Source organism: Prionailurus viverrinus, chromosome A2, assembly GCF_022837055.1.
Source record: "Prionailurus viverrinus isolate Anna chromosome A2, UM_Priviv_1.0, whole genome shotgun sequence".
Lineage (NCBI taxonomy): Eukaryota > Metazoa > Chordata > Mammalia > Carnivora > Felidae > Prionailurus > Prionailurus viverrinus.
Window position 1 is genome coordinate 394,399 of NC_062562.1, and position 16,139 is coordinate 410,537.

Consider the following 16,139-nt stretch of genomic DNA (forward strand, 5'->3'; position numbering starts at 1 on the left):
GCGCCTGGGTGGCGCAGTCGGTTGGGCGTCCGACTTCAGCAGGTCATGATCTCGCGGTCCGGGAGTTCGAGCCCCGCGTCGGGCTCTGGGCTGATGGCTCGGAGCCTGGAGCCTGTTTCCGATTCTGTGTCTCCTTCTCTCTCTCTGCCCCTCCCCCGTTCATGCTCTGTCTCTCTCTGTCCCAAAAATAAATAAACGTTGAAAGAAAAGGTCAAGATCATGTTCATCGTGGATTTTTATACGTTGATTTTTTTATTGTGGTAAAAAACACACAACCTGAAATTCACCATCGTAACCCTCTCTAAGTGCACAGCTCAGCGGCGTCAGGCACTCACGCTGTCCTGCACCCGCCCCTGCCACCCGTCTCCAGAACTTTCCATCTCCCCAGACTGAGACCCTGCCCCCAGGAAGCACGGACTGCCCGCCCCCTGCCCCAGCCCTGGCTCCCACCACCCACTCTCTGTCCCTGGGGACGGGACTCCTCTGGGGACCCCCTGTGCGTGGGGTCACGCGGGACGTGTCCTTCTGTGTCTGGCTCCTGTCACTGCGCACAGTGGCCTCCGGGTCCCTCCACGCGGTGGCAGGTGGGAGGACGTTCTTCCTTCCTGGGACTGGGTCATACTCCGGGGTGTAAGTGGACACAGCGTGTTTGTCCTTCATCCACCGAAGGACGGCAGTCATGCTGCTATGAACACGGGGGTGCAAATACCTGTTGGAGTCCCTGCTTTGAAGTCTTTTTTTCTTAATGCCAGACTCATCACCTGTAAAAAAAAAAAAAAAAAAAAAAAAATGTCCCCACCTTCCACAGGAGCTGTCTGGATAAACGGAACCCTAACTGAGTAACTAACGTGAACTGTCAGAGTAAAAAAGTCATAAGCTTATTTTGAAAGCCTCCAAAACCTTTTAAATACCGTAGATGAGCCATATATTTTAAAATGTGTGAAAAGACACGATTTCTGTAACCGTAGGTCTGTGGTTCTCGGCCGGGGTGACTCTGCCCCATGCTGAGCCATGTGTGTGTGTGGGGGGGGGGGACATCTGTGGCTGGTGGGGCCGGGGACGCTGCTCTGCCCCCAGAGTGACCCGCCCCCACATCAGCGGCACCGGGAGGAGACCCTGTTGAATATAAACTGTCAAAACACGGTGGAATATATCGCGCCATCAGAACAGAGCCTGGTGAGTGGGTTCCACCCCAGACACACGTTGGTTGTCATAGTAATTTCCCAGTGTAAACAGGTCTCCCGGGAGACAGCATGGGAGCAGGAGCATCAGGACTTGGGACAGGGGTCTCTGGGCTCAGAGAGCCCCCGCGTGGAATCCCAATCAATTTTCACACAGCCGGGCTCCCATGGTTGCTGTAAAAGTCATCCACTTGTGGGAAATATGCCTGCACTCAGTCAGGAGGGCCCTCGCCCTACGGGACCCGTCCCTACATTTCCCCCACGGCTCACATGAGGCCCCTTGACGAAGGTTGATCTTTGGGACACGCCTCTGACCCCGGTACTGGGTTCACTGTACCCCCCCCCCAAAACACATGCTCGAGTCCTAACACCCAGAACCTCAGGACGTGGCCTTACTTGGGAATTGGGGTCCGCTGCAGATTAAAGGCGTGTGTCTCCCCCCCACCCCCAATTTGTATGTTGAAACCTAATCTCCAGCGTGACGGTATTTGGAGGTGGGGCCTTTGTGGTGATTGGGTCGTGAGGCTGGCGCCCCCGCGGATGGGATCAATGCCCTCATGAAGGAGACCCCAGAGAACCCTCCCCATCCCTTCCCCACATGACGACACAGGGAGGAGACAGCCGTCCACGAACCAGGAATGGGATCCCCCCACCGGACACCAAATCTACCGACGCCTGGGCCTTGGACTCCCAGCCTCCGAAACCGAGAAATAAATTTCTGTTGTTTACAAACCCCCCGGTCTGTGACATTCTCAGGATGGGGCTCTTGTAAGGAGAAGGGACTTTGGAAACAGACACGCGCGGGGAGGAGATGATGTAGATACACGCGGGGGGTGGGGGGGCAGACACGGAGGGACGCGGCCACCGGTGGAATGTCTGAGCCACCAGGAGCTGCAGGAAGGACCCTCCCCCTTCCCTCCCCACCTCTAGGGGAGAGAGGGGGAGGGCGCCCTGCGGATGCCTGGGTTCCAGACTCTGCCCCCAGAAGTTGCCCCCAGACTAAAGTCCCTCATTTTGTGGTTATTAGTTACGGCAGCTGCAAGAAACACCTACATCCCCAAACTTCCTTCTCTCCACGTGACCGTGCAGAGAAGCAGGGGTCCCCTGCTCTGGGGGGCTCTAGGCTCTCTTCTCCATATTCGAAGGCTCATCCTGAGACCTGGACCCAGGGGTTTGCAGCTGGAAAGCGAGAGCCCCTTTGGGACCCTAAGGGGGGGTGGATTGGAGCAGTGGGTCACCAGCAGCATAAACCCTGAGCGAGTAAGTTCCCCCCAGGAGCCACCGTGAAAGCTGACAAATGTGCCCACCCGCATAGCTGAGGCCAGCGGCCCCCCGCGCCCCCCAAACAGAGCACATTCTTCCTATTACACGACAAAGCCCGAACATTTAGAAAACGTAGACGAGCTCGGCGAGGACAACGTTTAGCAAGCTCAGCATACTCCCGTCCCAACCCAGACACTGTCAACATCTGAGGATTCTTTCCTCGCTGTTTCCGTGACCCTCCGTGGTGACGTCACTTACGTGTTCACTTTTTAAAAACCAGCATCATCCGTGAGGATCTGAACATCTTGTTTAATAAACTACGCTTTCTTTTCTCTTAGGAGCATGTTATGGTTTGGGGCGCCTGGGGGGCTCAGTCGGTGAAGCTGACTGACTTCGGCTCAGGTCACGATCTCACGGTTCATGGGTTCCAGCCCCGCGTCGGGCTCTGGGCTGACCGCTCGGAGCTTGGAGCCTGTTTCGGATTCCGTGTCTCCCTCTCTCTGCCCCTCCCCTAGCTCACGCGCTCTCTCTCTCTCTCTCAAAAATAAATACACATTAAAAAAATTAAAAAAACATATATGTACATATAGATAAAGAAATGTCTGTAAGAAACACGCCTGTATGTATTTAGTTTCCTCTGCTCTTGTATTTATTCCTTTTTAAGTAATCTCTAGGTCCAACGTGGGGCTCAAACGCAACACCCCGTGGGGCGCCTGGGTGGCGCAGTCGGTTAAGCGTCCGACTTCAGCCAGGTCACGATCTCGCGGTCCATGAGTTCGAGCCCCGCGTCGGGCTCTGGGCTGATGGCTCAGAGCCTGGAGCCTGTTTCCGATTCTGTGTCTCCCTCTCTCTCTGCCCCTCGCCCGTTCATGCTCTGTCTCTCTCTGTCCCAAAAATAAAAAAATTAAAAAAAAAAAAAAGTTAAAAAAAACTCAACACCCCGAGATCAAGAGTCACGCCCACCGGCTGCTCTTGTATTTAGCAACAGAAATTCTACAGAAACGAAGATAAAGCGTGGTAAAAACAGAGGTGTGGGCCACACGGGGCGGGACCAAGAACGGTGCCACCGTTACGTTCGGGTGGCAGCCTGTGGATCATTTTCTTTCTATTTTTTTTTTTTTAATTTTTTTTTCAACGTTTACTTATTTTTGGGACAGAGAGAGACAGAGCATGAACGGGGGAGGGGCAGAGAGAGAGGGAGACACAGAATCCGAAACAGGCTCCAGTCTCCGAGCCATCAGCCCAGAGCCCGACGCGGGGCTCGAACTCACGGACCGCGAGATCGTGACCTGGCTGAAGTTGGACGCTTAACCGACTGCGCCACCCAGGCGCCCCCTGAATTTTTATTGCAAAGTCGGTTGCGGATATTGAAATGCTTCAGCATGAGCCAGAGATCCGTGCGTTTGGACGGAATTTACATGGCCACACGCCCCACGTCACTGACCCACATACTGAACCTTGACATCATTCTAAGTGGGAGTCCCTCGGGGCCAATGTGACAAATCGCCACCAACTGAGGGCTTAAAACCACACACATCGATTCTCTGACAGCTCTGGGGTCAGAAGTCCTAATGTCCAGGCCTGGGCAGGGCTGGTCCCCCCTGGGGCCCCAGGGCCACCCCCGCCTCGGGGGCCTTGCCTTGTTCCCCTTTTTAGGACGAGGATGTTGAAGGGGAGGTTGTTAATCAGCCAACTATACTCTACACATCCTTTTTAAAAATCAGAGTGAGACCCTCAGATTCCCTGGCGCCCCCAGATATCGGACTTCGCCACACTGATCTCATGGGGACATGAAGCCTGGGCTCGCCATCGGGCACCACATCCTCTGCTGTCCTTACCAGCAGCTCTGCTCTCACCACCTCCACGAGGCCCTCCCTGATATGCCTCTTTCCTACCCTGCAGTCTGGGGGTCCCTCGCCTCTCACAGGCTCCCACAGTCTGATTTCCGTCTTGGTCCCCAGCAAGCCCAGCCCGGGGTGGGGGGCTGCCTTGAGCACCTGTGCTGATCGGGAGCTCTCCTCCACCGTGCTCTTCTGACAGAGGAGTTTCCTCCCTCACAGACAACATTTGCAGGTGCGCCCAGAGTAGACAGAAAGGAAAACATGACATTTGCGAGACACGGGGTGGTGTCTCGGGGGACATCTGTGGCTGTCACAACTGAAGGGGTTCCCGGCATCGAGTGGTGGGGACCGGGGGTATGCTCAACCCCCTCCCCCCGCCAGTGCCTGGGACACCCCCAGGCGTGACCGGCCCTACTGTGCATAGTGGGAATCAATTTCTGCCTCGGCACCTGAATGCCGCGGGCGGTGACCAAGATCTGACAGCAAGCAAGCCTTTTCGTGCCAGATGAGATCTGGGAGGATGTTCTGACCCGGCCTCAGTGTTTGCAGTCTTGGTGGAGGCAGGCGCCTGGGTCCCCTCCCCCACCACAGTCAGTGAGGCTGATGAACATGTTCCTCATCCCGGGCACCCCTACCTCCCTGACAGCATGCAGAGGGAGCTGTCCCCCAGATCCAGACCCGAGAGGGTGAGTGACACTGCTCCCATATCCCCGCCACGGCGCTGGGAGGCCTTAGGATGCCCTGCCCCCTGCGGCTACTCTCCCTGGCTCTCCCTGGCCTGTCCTACCCCACCCCACACGTACCCCCTTTTCTCTCCAAGCTCCACTCTTTTGCAAGGTGCTGCAACTTGTTTTTTAAGAGCCCCCGCCCCAGCTTTCCACCCACAACGATTCCGAATTAGAAGAGTGCTTTGGCCAGCAAGGGCACAAAACCTGTCAATGAAGAAGGGACCCTCCCCACCTGGGTGTTGGGTCTCTCCTCTCGAGGCTCCTGCTGGTTCCCTGTGGGCTGAAGAGGGCTAAATCTTATTCCCCAGACTCAGCCCCGGCACAAGACAGTCACCCATGGGGCTGAGGCTCAACTGTGACCTCTGTCACTTTCTGGCCTCAGGCATGGGGAGTAAACACCATGTGACCCAGTGACCAGTGGCAGGTCTGGATTCCGGACTCTTGGCCCAGAATCACTCGTCAGTGCAAAACACTGGAGAGCCATCAAGAGACCAAAAAAAAAAAAAAAAAAAAAAAAAAGGAAGAAAAAAGATTTCAAAGCTCAGGGGCTCTTCTGGCGTCAAGAAAACAGGACCTTCGTTAGAACAAAGATACTAACCCTACAAATAGTGAGAATATTGAAGCAGCACCCCAGGGTGGGTGGGAGGGAGCCCTCACAACCAAAGCACGCGTCTCTGCATAACAATGGAAAACGATTAGAAAGTTCACGATCAGCAATCCACCTGCTTTTAATTTTCACTGGGAGCTGCAACTCCAAACGAAGTCATGGCTTAAATATTCTTTCCCAGGAAAATTCTTTGGTTGGCCCACTACATGCAATCCTTAACAGTTTAGAGGGAGTCTTGATGATGCATGGAGGGAAGCTGTAAATTGGACATTGTTTTCCTTGGGAGTTACTGTATAACTAACAGTGCGATGGGCATGGAAAGGAATTCGGAAACACACAGGGGTTCAGCGTACGTGCTCTGGAGAGTGAGCTCCTGCTGGTCTGGCAATCATTCAAGGTCCCTTTGGGGAAAAGTTTGTGGCTCTAACCCAAATGGACATAGTAGAATGAAATTAAAACGAGAGGCAGGAATTGTGAAGACAAAAACCAAATAGGAGCGGCTTCAATGCTACGTAACGCTTCGTTCGGAGCCTCTATGTAAATGTGCCGGAAACCCAAGACCATGAAACGAAGCAGGACCTGCAAAAATCAGCATTTTCCCTGATAAGTCCCAGAGTTAGCTCGCAGAGAGTGCGCTCCTGCATTTAAGCGCGGGGAGCGGCACTTCTGCCCGCGGCGGGCCTGGTGCACGCGTCAAACGAAGAGTTTCCCCGCGGGGACGCCCCGCATCGGAGCTCCCGAGGGTAAGGCTCCGTCCGAGTCCGCCAAATGCGTCTCTAACCCTGAAGCTTCGCTTTCTAATTGCAGCCGTCTTAAAACGTGAAACACGAAAGCAGAAAACCCTCGTTAGGCCCGATCCTTTCGGGGTGATTCCTGCAGGTAATCCTGCCCGGGGGGGGGGGGGGGTGGCTCTGGGACCCCTCCCGCAAATACCGGGGGCCTCTGTCGTCGCCCGTGCCGGCCGGGGGAGGGGCCCCGCTGAGGGAAGGGACGAGGAACGGGGAACCAGGGCGGAGACGCAGCCTCCCGCCTCCCGAAGTCGCACTGAGCGAGGTGCCCCGCCCCCAGGCCCAGCTGACGCGGGCGGGGGGGACGCGCAATGCGTTCTCCGGGCCACGGCGCCCCGCCCCCCGAGAGCCCGCAGAGCGTCGTCAGCAGCGGGGGCAGGGCCCAAGGAGGCCCCGCCCCAACCCCGGCCTCCCGCCAATCAGACGCCGAGAGGGGCGGGCACGCCTGCGTTTCTGGGGGCCCCCGTGGCCCCGCCCCCTCGCGCGGCCGCGCTCCCGACGGCGAGGGGGCGTGGCCCGGACACAGCGCCTATAAAGGCGGGCGGCGGCGGCGGCGCCATTTTGCGAACGGCGAGCAGCGGCGGCGGCGCGGAGAAGCGCAGCGGAGGTTTTCTGGTTTCGGACCCCAGCGGCCGGATGGTGAAATCCTCCCTGCAGCGGATCCTCAACAGCCACTGCTTCGCCAGAGAGAAGGAGGGGGATAAACCCAGCGCCACCGTCCACGCCAGCCGCACCATGCCGCTCCTCAGCCTGCACAGCCGCGGCGGCCGCAGCAGCGAGAGGTGAGCGCCCCGCCCCCGCCCGAAGCTTCCAGAAGCGCGGCCGCGCAGGCCCGCGGGGCGCCGGCCACGGAAGTCCGGGGAGCCCGAGGTCCGCCCCTTTGTCGAGGCCATAATCGCGGCGGGGGGCGGGGCGGGTGCCCACTGTCCTCCGCCCCCCCCCCCCGCTACTCCCGGCGGCCCCTAGGGGTCCCCGGGGCCCGGCGGCGATCGGATTTGGGGGGCGCGAGAGTCCCTGGGACGCGGGGCGCTGTGCGCTGATCTGGGGGGCGGGCGCGGTGTCAGGGGCCGGGGGGGGGGGGGGGGGCGGGTCGGGGGCGGGCTGGCCCGAGGCCGAGTCAGGCCCGCGCGAGTGCGTGCTGTGCGGGCGCGGCCGGCTGTCGTTGACCGCGGGACCCCCCCCCCTCCCCCGCCGCGCGGCTGCCCTCGAAACACCCCCACCCCCGGGACCCCGCCACGTAGACGGCCGCGGTTCGGGGGGCCCCGGATGGGAGCCGCGCAAGATGGAGGCGACCACGGAGCCTGTTTACGCCGCGCAGCAAATGGCTGCTGGCGCTCGGGCTGCGCCGATTGTGAAAATCTCCCTCGGGGCCGAGGGCCGCGGCGGCGAGATGACGCAACCCCGGGGCCGGCGGGGGGGCGTGGTGGGGTGGGGGCGCCCCGCTGGCCGCCCGGGGTGCTGCCCGGGCCCCACGAGCCCGGCGGGGCCGGCCGACGACGGAGGGAGAAGGGGAAGTGGAGCGGGTTGAGGAAGAAACGGGAAGTGGCGGCGGGGGCCGAGTCCGGGTCTGAGGCCCTCGGGGGTGGGGGACGGGAGCCGGGCGGGGGCGGCGGCGGCGGCGGGGTCGCTGTGCCGGCGCCGCCCTGACAGGCGGAAGTGGCGCCGGTGTCACCGCGGCGCGGCTCACCGGCGCCGTGGGCTGCAGTTCCAGGGCCTCCGTCACCGCTTCTAACTGCTGTAGTCACCTGGGTCCGGGGCCTCGGTGGTGCTCCTGATGTCCCTCACCCACCCCTGAAGATCCCAGGTGGGCGAGGGAATAGTCAGAGGGATCACAATCTTTCAGCTAATTTATTTTACTCCGTGAGTATGCTCGCGCCGCCGGGGGGGGTGGGTGGGGGGTGGGGAGAGGGGGCGCACCTGCTTCCCCGCGCGGTGCCTGCTGGGAGCCGAGGTCCCCGAGCCACTTGCCCCTTCCCCCTTCCCCCAACCGCGTCCAGATGTCCGCGCGCCCCCGGGGGAGGGGGGCGGTGGGGGGGCGGGGCCTTCTCCGGGTTGGCTGCTGCGCAGACACCAGGTGCGGACTTGGGGCGCCCGGCAGGATAATCGGCTGAATGTAACAGAGGAACTAACGTCTAACAACAAGACGAGGGTCCTGAGCGTCCAGACCAGGCTCACGGGCTCCAAGCACATCGACTGGAGAGCGGTGCTGAGTGGCGGCTGCCTCTACATCGAGATCCCAGGCGGGGCCCTGCCCGAGGGGAGCAAAGACAGGTAGGGGCCCCGGGCTGTGTCCCCCCCCCCCCCCGGGTGGGGGGGGGAGGGGCGGGGGCGTGGCCAGCGGGCTCACGCGGGCCCTTCAGCTTCGCAGTTCTTCTGGAGTTCGCGGAGGAGCAGCTCCACGCCGACCACGTCTTCATTTGCTTCCACAAGAACCGCGATGACAGAGGTGGGGGTCCTCCCCGGGGTGGGGGTGGGGGGTGGGGGGCGGGGGGCGCGACTGGGTCTGCAGAGGTGATGGGGGAGGGTGTCGCTGCCGCCAGGCACCGGGGCCTCCGGGCGTCTGGTGATGGGCGCGCGCGGCCCCAGGGCGGCCGGGTCTCTGACGGTGTCTCCCCCGCAGCTGCCTTGCTCCGGACCTTCAGCTTTTTGGGCTTTGAGATTGTGAGACCGGGGCATCCCCTTGTCCCCAAGAGACCCGACGCTTGCTTCATGGCCTACACGTTTGAGAGAGAGTCTTCGGGGGAGGAGGAGTAGTGGCAGCGCCGCCCGCCGCCCTGGCGCTCTGCCGCCGGAGCCCTCGGGGCCTTCGCTGCGGTCCCTTTGCGTGTTTTGCTTTGCGTGGCCGGCGTGACCGACTGCTTGGCCGAGGGCGCAGGCGGCAGGGTGCTCGCCTCTGCTGGGTGTGTCCGCATGTTGTGATTGTGCAAATAAATGCTCACTCCAAATTAGCAGTATATTTCCTGAAGTTTAATATTGTGTTTGTGATACTGAAGTATTTGCTTTAATTCTAAATAAAAGTTTATATTTTACTTTTTTATTGCTGGTTTAAGATGATTCCAATTGTCCCTGTACTTGGAGAAGGAGTTTATTTGAAGGCTTTTGGAAATCTTCGGTCTCTGATCTTGAGAAGATAGGTGTTACTGCTCTTCCAGTGCTCGAAAACCTGAATAAAAGTGATGACGCCTCCAAGACCCGTGTTGGCTCAGTGGTGTTCAGCCGGCCACTGTCCCCGCCGCCTGCGACTTGGGGCGGCGGGCGTAGTGTGTCCTGAGCTGAGTGACCCTTGTTCCGGGGGGCTGGGGGGGAGCCAAGGCTGAGGTCTCGCCCTCCGGGCTATGGCCGGGTTCCTGTGGGCCGGGAGACCCTTCCCGGGCCCTGCTTGGGCCGTCTCTGAACCCCACGCGCTCTCAGTCCTTCCCAGCAGCCCCACCCTTGAACCTTAGGTGCCCTTTGCTGGGATGCTGGCTGGCCCTGAAGTGTTCCCTCTGCCTGAGGCTGGGCTTATTATGGTGGCTTGGCGCGCGGCCCCGGTGAGGTGTGGCCAGGGCTCCCAGGCCGGCCCCCAGGGGACTGTCCAGGCTAAGGTGTTGGGGAGTGTCTGGGACGTGGCCCCACCTTAGCACCGGTGCGGACCCCGAGTGCACCAGTACCCGTTGGAGAGGCCCTGCGTGCTGGGCTGGGCTGTGCTGGGGCCGGACTGCGGCCTGCCCGGTCCTGGCAGGTGGGGGTGGGGGTGGGGGTGGGGGGCAGAGGTGGGGAAGCCGGAGGGGCCAGCAGTAGGCGGGCTAGGGGGAGGGGCCCTGAGGCATTAGATCGGCGGGACCGCAGTGCCACCTGCTGGCTGCGTCTGGGAGCGTGGCCCAGGGATTCACATCCAGGCCTTGGCTGGGAGACAGGCTGGAAAAGGGGGGCATCTTTTACGGAGCAGGACAGGTACTTGGAGGGACTGGAGCGTCTCTGGGGCTGGAGAGGGATGTTCAGCTACCTGAGGGTGCGGCCGCTCTTCAGAGGCGTGAAGGGACAAAGCTGGACAACACTCCAGTGCGGGGAGTGCGAGTGTGGACAAGGGGCTCGAGCTGGGGTACTGAATGAAGGATGAGTAGGAGTCAAGCACAGGCCTTGAGGGGAGAACGATCCAGGGGAGGAAACAACTTGGGCAAGGTCTGGTGGCCAGAAAGCTCCGAGGATAGGCAATGTGGCAGGAGGGGTTGGCCAAAGAGAGCTCGTGGAATGTTGGAAGGAGCCCCACTGTATTCTGAGGGTATTAGGGAGCCATGGGAGATGCTTGAGCGGGAGAAGACCCTGGTCATACCGGGGGATTAGCTGTGGTGGGGGAAGGGAAGTGAGGGGCATGACTGGAGTCCCCAGGCAAGGGCAGTGGGACCCCCTCGGGGCTTCTGTGTTCATTTTTCAGAGATACTCTGTTCTTTTCCTTAGGTTCCCTGATGAGTCTTCTTGCCAGGTGATTGCATCATCCTATGCTATTAATTAAACTCCTACTATGGGGGCGCCTGGGTGGCTCAGTCGGTTAAGCGTCCAACTTTGGCTCAGGTCATGATCTCACGGTCCGTGGGTTCAAGCCCCGCGTCGGGCTCTGTGCTGACCGCTCAGAGCCCGGAGCCTGTTTCAGATTCTGTGTCTCCCTCTCTCTTTGACCCTTCCCCCGTTCATGCTCTGTCTCTCTCTGTCTCAAAAATAAATAAACGTTAAAAAAAATTAAAAACACCTACTGTGTGTTAAGCCTGGCTTTCTGCCCTCAGGGTGCTCCCAGCCTGATGGGTGAAGTTCTTAGGTGACAGATAATGACATAAATACTTCCAGGTGGCGACAGGTGCTCTGGGAGGAGGTGGGAGCAGAGTGAGGGGCGAAGGTGGGCCCAGGAGGGGAAACTTTGTTTGGAGCAGGTGAGATTTGGACGGTCTGGCAGAGGGAACAGCCCATGGAAAGGCTTGGTGGCTGGACAAAATTTAATTTCACGGAGCACCAGGGAGGGGGCCACGGCGGGTGCAGAGACTGGCAGGGTGGCATTGGGGCAGGTGAGTTCAGACTCCTCTGGGGGGGGCTCTGCCGGGTGGGCTGGTGTCTCAGGTTCTGGGGAGCTTTCCCTCCCCCCTGGAGACCCCAAGCCATTTTTTTTTTTTTTTTAAGCCATTCTTGACAAGGACGTTCACACTCAGGATCACTGGCCGTCCTCAGCACAAGGGGGTGCTCCAGGGCCAGAGATGCCTCTGCTACCGGCGACGGAGGGACCGTGGGCACCTTCTCATGAAGACAGTGACCATCAGACTCCAGCACTAGAAGGGCATCCTCCTCGCCTCTGCCGGGAGGTGGGCGGAGGGGTCCCACCCTCTCACAGAGACGGTTGATAGGGAGTGTTCACAGCTGGGGGAGGGCTGGGCCGTCCAGCATCAGGAAGCTTCGGGAGGCGCCGGCCATTAGCCCCCTGCCTTCCTGGGGACGACTTGGGCCTAAGTCCCCAGCACGGCAGGGGGCAGGCACCCCAGAAGAGGCGTCCACATTCCCTCACTGTCGCCTGGCCTTCCGGCCCAGGTCCCCTGTGTGCCTGCCCCCCCCCCCCCCCCCCCCCCCCCGAACAGACAGGCACGCGGCCCTTGGAGGCGTCAGTCCCACAGCAGTGCCAGGGCGTGGCTCAGCGAGGCCTCCGTGGCCTCGGCCAGGTACTCACAGCACAGCCAGTCCTCCAGGCCGGGCAGTTCCCCACCCGAGGCCCACTCGGCCAGGTGCAGGACCAGCAGCGCGCGGCGCACCTGCAGCCAGGGCCCCAGCAGCGCCCCCTGGCGGTGCAGATCGGGCCCGGGCCCCCAGAGCAGCGCCTGCAGCGCGCCGCGCGTCTGGGCCGCCGAGGGCCGGGAGCGGGCCAGCCGGGCCGCCAGAGTCTCCAGGCCGTGGGCCAAGGGCGTGGCTGAGGGCGCGGCGAGGCCGAGGAGCGTGCGGAGCAGGCGGCCCAGCTGCGGCGCGTGGGCGCCCGGGGCTCCCGGCGGCTGCGGGCGGACGCGGCCGAAGTCGGCCAGCAGCAGGCGCGGGGCCCGGCGGCCGCACAGCCCCGGGGCGCCGCCAGCAGCAGGTTCTCGGGCCGCAGCTCCGCCAGGGCCGCGCCGCGCGCCTCCAGCTGCTCCAGGGCCGCGCTCAGCTGCAGCAGGAGCAGGGCCGCCGTCCAGGCCAACTCCGCCGGCCGCCGCCGCGTGCCCACCTCTGCCAGCCACTGGGTCAGCGTGCGCTCCGGCACCTCGGCCGCCAGCACCACGGGGCCCGTCCAGGGCACCCCGGGCAGTGCGCCCTCGGGCACCAGGCCGCACAGCCCCTGGAGGTTGAAGTGTGGGGGCAGTGAGGCCTGCAGCTCCAGGCCCCACGGGCGAGGCTCCTCCGCTCCCGACTTGGACACCTGCGGGGGCAAAGGGGGGCCGTCAGGGCCTGACCGCCGAGACCCCGGCGGAGCGCCTCCACCTGCCCGCCCTGCCCCCGCTGCGGTTTCCGGTGGCGGAGGTGGGTTGCCTGGCCTCCGGAAGCAGGGGTTCAATGTGAATTGGGATGTTCGTGGCCCACGTGATTTTAGAGAGAGTGAGGCTAAGGAGGGTGGTGTTTAGGGGTCAGGCTGTGCGGCCTGCCAAAGGCGCGGTTTCTTATCGCTCCGGGCAAGGGCAAGGGCAAGGGCACGGGCAGGGGCAGGGGCAGGGGCAGGGGCAGGGGCGGCAAAGGCGCCAGGGATGGGCCTGCAGTAGAAACGCAACTGCGGCCACGGTATAATTAAAACTTTCCAGAAGCCTCATTTTTAAAAAGCGATAAGAGATGTGAACGTAATGTTCACAGTAGTTTTTATTTGACCGGATATATCCAAGATGTTACCACGGGCCGGTCATCAACATCAAATCTATGAACGAGGGGGTTTACATGACAGTAATTTTTAGATACTAAGCCTTGGAGATCTGGTGTATGGTTGGCCCTCAGAGCACATCCCGGGCCGGACCAGCCCCGTTTCAAGTGCTCATAAGTCCTACGTGGCCGGTGGCTGCAGGACCGGCCAGCACACGGCTCTTTCTAGCAGGTCAGGAGAGCATCAGCTCCGGGAATGAGATTCGAATCGCCAGGGGAGGGTTTTTGTGTTTGTTTGTGGATCCAGGATCCAACCGTCAACTGAACACACAGCAGCGAGAACCTTCTCCCCACGACGCTCCAGTCTGTAAAAATTCCGGGCCTGCACTAGCCCGTTTTGTCAAATGGGTGAGGTTCCCTGGTGGTGTGGTTTAACAGGAATCTTGTTTTTGTTTTTGTTTTTGTTTTTTCCTGAGTGGCGCATAAAAGACAGACGCGCCCTTAGGACAAATGTGGTGATACTCGCATCACCCAGGAGTCCGGGACTCCCCGCAAATGCTCAAGGCACAAAGGAAACGCTCCATACGTTTGGGCAGCTCCTGACGAGGATTATTCAGTGCGGTGAACCCAGCAGCTTTCTAGCTGCAGGGTTCGTCCGAGACTGGTTACAATGCAGATTCCTAGGCTCCTGAGGGGCATGGGGGGGGCGGCAGACAAGACCCCCAGCCATTTGCATGTCAGTGGCCCCACGCTTGAGAAACGTGGCGCTGAGGGCTGTGTGAGGCCATGCTCGCTGCAGACTAGGCAGCTGAGCCCCCTCCGTGCGTGTCCTGGGTTGTGCCTAAGATGGAAAACTGGAAACTTCGGAGGAGGTGGGGTGGGGGCAGGGCTCACCTTGGCCGCCAGGAGGTGCCACGACTCGTCGCCCACCCGCACCACGCGGTAGTAGAGGGCGTCCCCACTCTCCACGTAGGGCGAGCTGTCCAGGAGGCGGAAGTCGTGGCCGGGGTGGCAGGGGCCCGGGTGGCCCCCCAGGAGCCGGGCCTCGAGCCGGGAGTGCACAGTGCGGAGACCCTCCAGCTGCCGGGCCTCCAGGACGGCGCGCGTGGCCTCGGGGCAATTCAGGTCGTGCCAGGAGAGGCCCAGTGAGGTGTCGAGGGAGCTGAAGGGCGGCTCTGCAAGGGGACAGGCTGGCCGAGCTTGGCCGTCATCCGCCTGGCGCTCGTCCACACTGTGGGACCCCAGAAAGGGCCTCCGGGGCTGCCTTTCCGGAGCAGGGCTGCGGCTGGGGGCCCTGTGGCTGGGCAGAGACTGGGTCCTGGACAGGGTCTTCTTGGGCAGGGGTGGGGGCAGGGGCTGCGGGTCAGCTGAGGAGGACCCAGATTTCCGGGGGGGCCGGCAGGCCTTGGAGGGCAGCAGGTGGGCGCGGACCTCACCTGGGGGGAGGGAGGGGGAGCGGGGAGGGGGTGAGGCCTCGCAGAGTCTGGGGCCTCGGGAACCTGACTCCACCCCTCAGCCTCGACTGCCTCAACAACGTCCGGTGCCCCGTGGGGGTACGAACACTACCCCCAGTTTACAAAGGAGGAAACCGAGGCCCAGAGGAGTGACAGATCAGCGGTCGAGAAGTGTCCAGCCCACAGCAGGTGGTCCCCTTTGCCTCATGGCTCTGGCCAGATGATCGCCCCCCCCCCCCCCCCCGCCGTGAATTCCAGCTTCCTTATTTTTACAAGCTGATGATCCCAGCCTTTTCTTAACAAAGTTTTATGAAAGATGTGGAAACAACCACTCTGAGTGAGCTCAGCCGCCAACGGGCAGGGGGCTCCCTCGAGGGTGACGAGAGACTCAGCCCTTCAGCTCAGCCACCCGCCCCTGCCAGCCCGTGTCCCCCAGCCAGGGCCCCAGGGTGGCTCACCGAGGTTGCCGTAGGTAGGCTGAGTCGTCCAGGTGGGGGCGTCAGGTGCAGGGGTCTCTGTGGGCGGCGGGGGGCTGCTCATGCTGAAGGTCAGAGTTGGGGGCGTGCGTGGGCGGGAGGAGGACTCCAGGGGGCGTGCGCGGGCGGGCCCATGCGGGAGTCAGGAGGGTTCCATGGCGTTGGTGGGGGTGCAGGGACCCAGGCAAGAGGGGCGGTCTTGGTCTTCTTGCCTGGCCTTGACCTGCTGTGTGGCTCTCTCTGGGAGGGTTTGTCGCCCTCTCTGGACTCCTGTCCTCATGGGGCAGGTAGGAAAGTCACCCATCGACTTTTCAGGGCAGGGGGAAGGACCCTGTGCCTCTGTGACACGGACAGAATAGAATGTCCAGCTTCGAATGCGGGCCATTGGTGGTGGGGGGGGACAGTAGCCAGGGACCCGCTCGGGCTTCCGTCCCAGAGCTCAGCTCCTCTAGCCCCCTCGAGCCAGGCAGTGGGCAGCGGCTGCCCCCCCCCCCCCAGATTCCTGGTCACCCGAACCTCTGCAAGGTGCAGCATCTGCCCCCTCCCTGCCGAGCACCCCTCCAGGAGCCCCTACCTGCAGAACTGGAGTGACCAGGGGCAGGGGGTGGGCCTTGGGGACAAACTCCGGGCAGCCGCCACCCCGGCCTGCCCGGACAGTGTGCCTGCGGCCGCTGTGGTCCGGAAGTGCTGTGCAACTGTCAGACCGCAGGCCGGTGTGGGGGCCTCTGTGCCACTTCCCCAGGCTGGCGCCCCGCCCGCCCTCCCAGGACACCTCCCTCAAAGGTGGGGAGGGCATTCCAGGCAGAGGGCGCCGCCTGGGCCAGGAAGGGGGGCCCCAGGGCTGCGAGCGGGGGGGGGTGACATGGGCAAGGTCCAAGGGGTCACCCCAGGGGGCCGGCGGCCAGACAAGTTAGGCTCCCCGCCTTCGGGAGGGCAGAGAGCCCCGGCAGCACTGGGGCAGCGAGAAACA

At 61.8% G+C, this 16,139-nt stretch overlaps 2 protein-coding genes across 2 annotated transcripts; one reads left to right on the plus strand and one right to left on the minus strand.

The window, feature by feature from the left end:
- Window positions 1-6,951: 6,951 nt before the first annotated feature.
- OAZ1 (ornithine decarboxylase antizyme 1) lies at window positions 6,952-9,445 on the plus strand. Its single transcript, XM_047850115.1, is given in 6 exon segments — window positions 6,952-7,190; window positions 8,114-8,180; window positions 8,182-8,268; window positions 8,507-8,679; window positions 8,769-8,854; window positions 9,029-9,445. Coding segments are annotated over 6 exon segments (693 nt in total). The 5' UTR covers window positions 6,952-7,044; the 3' UTR covers window positions 9,163-9,445.
- A 1,916-nt stretch (window positions 9,446-11,361) lies between these two features.
- PEAK3 (PEAK family member 3) lies at window positions 11,362-15,878 on the minus strand. The gene is given in 5 exon segments (XM_047850114.1): window positions 11,362-12,454; window positions 12,457-12,811; window positions 14,134-14,675; window positions 15,152-15,234; window positions 15,744-15,878. Coding segments are annotated over 4 exon segments (1,404 nt in total). The 5' UTR covers window position 15,234; window positions 15,744-15,878; the 3' UTR covers window positions 11,362-12,029.
- Between the last annotated feature and the right edge of the window lie 261 nt (window positions 15,879-16,139).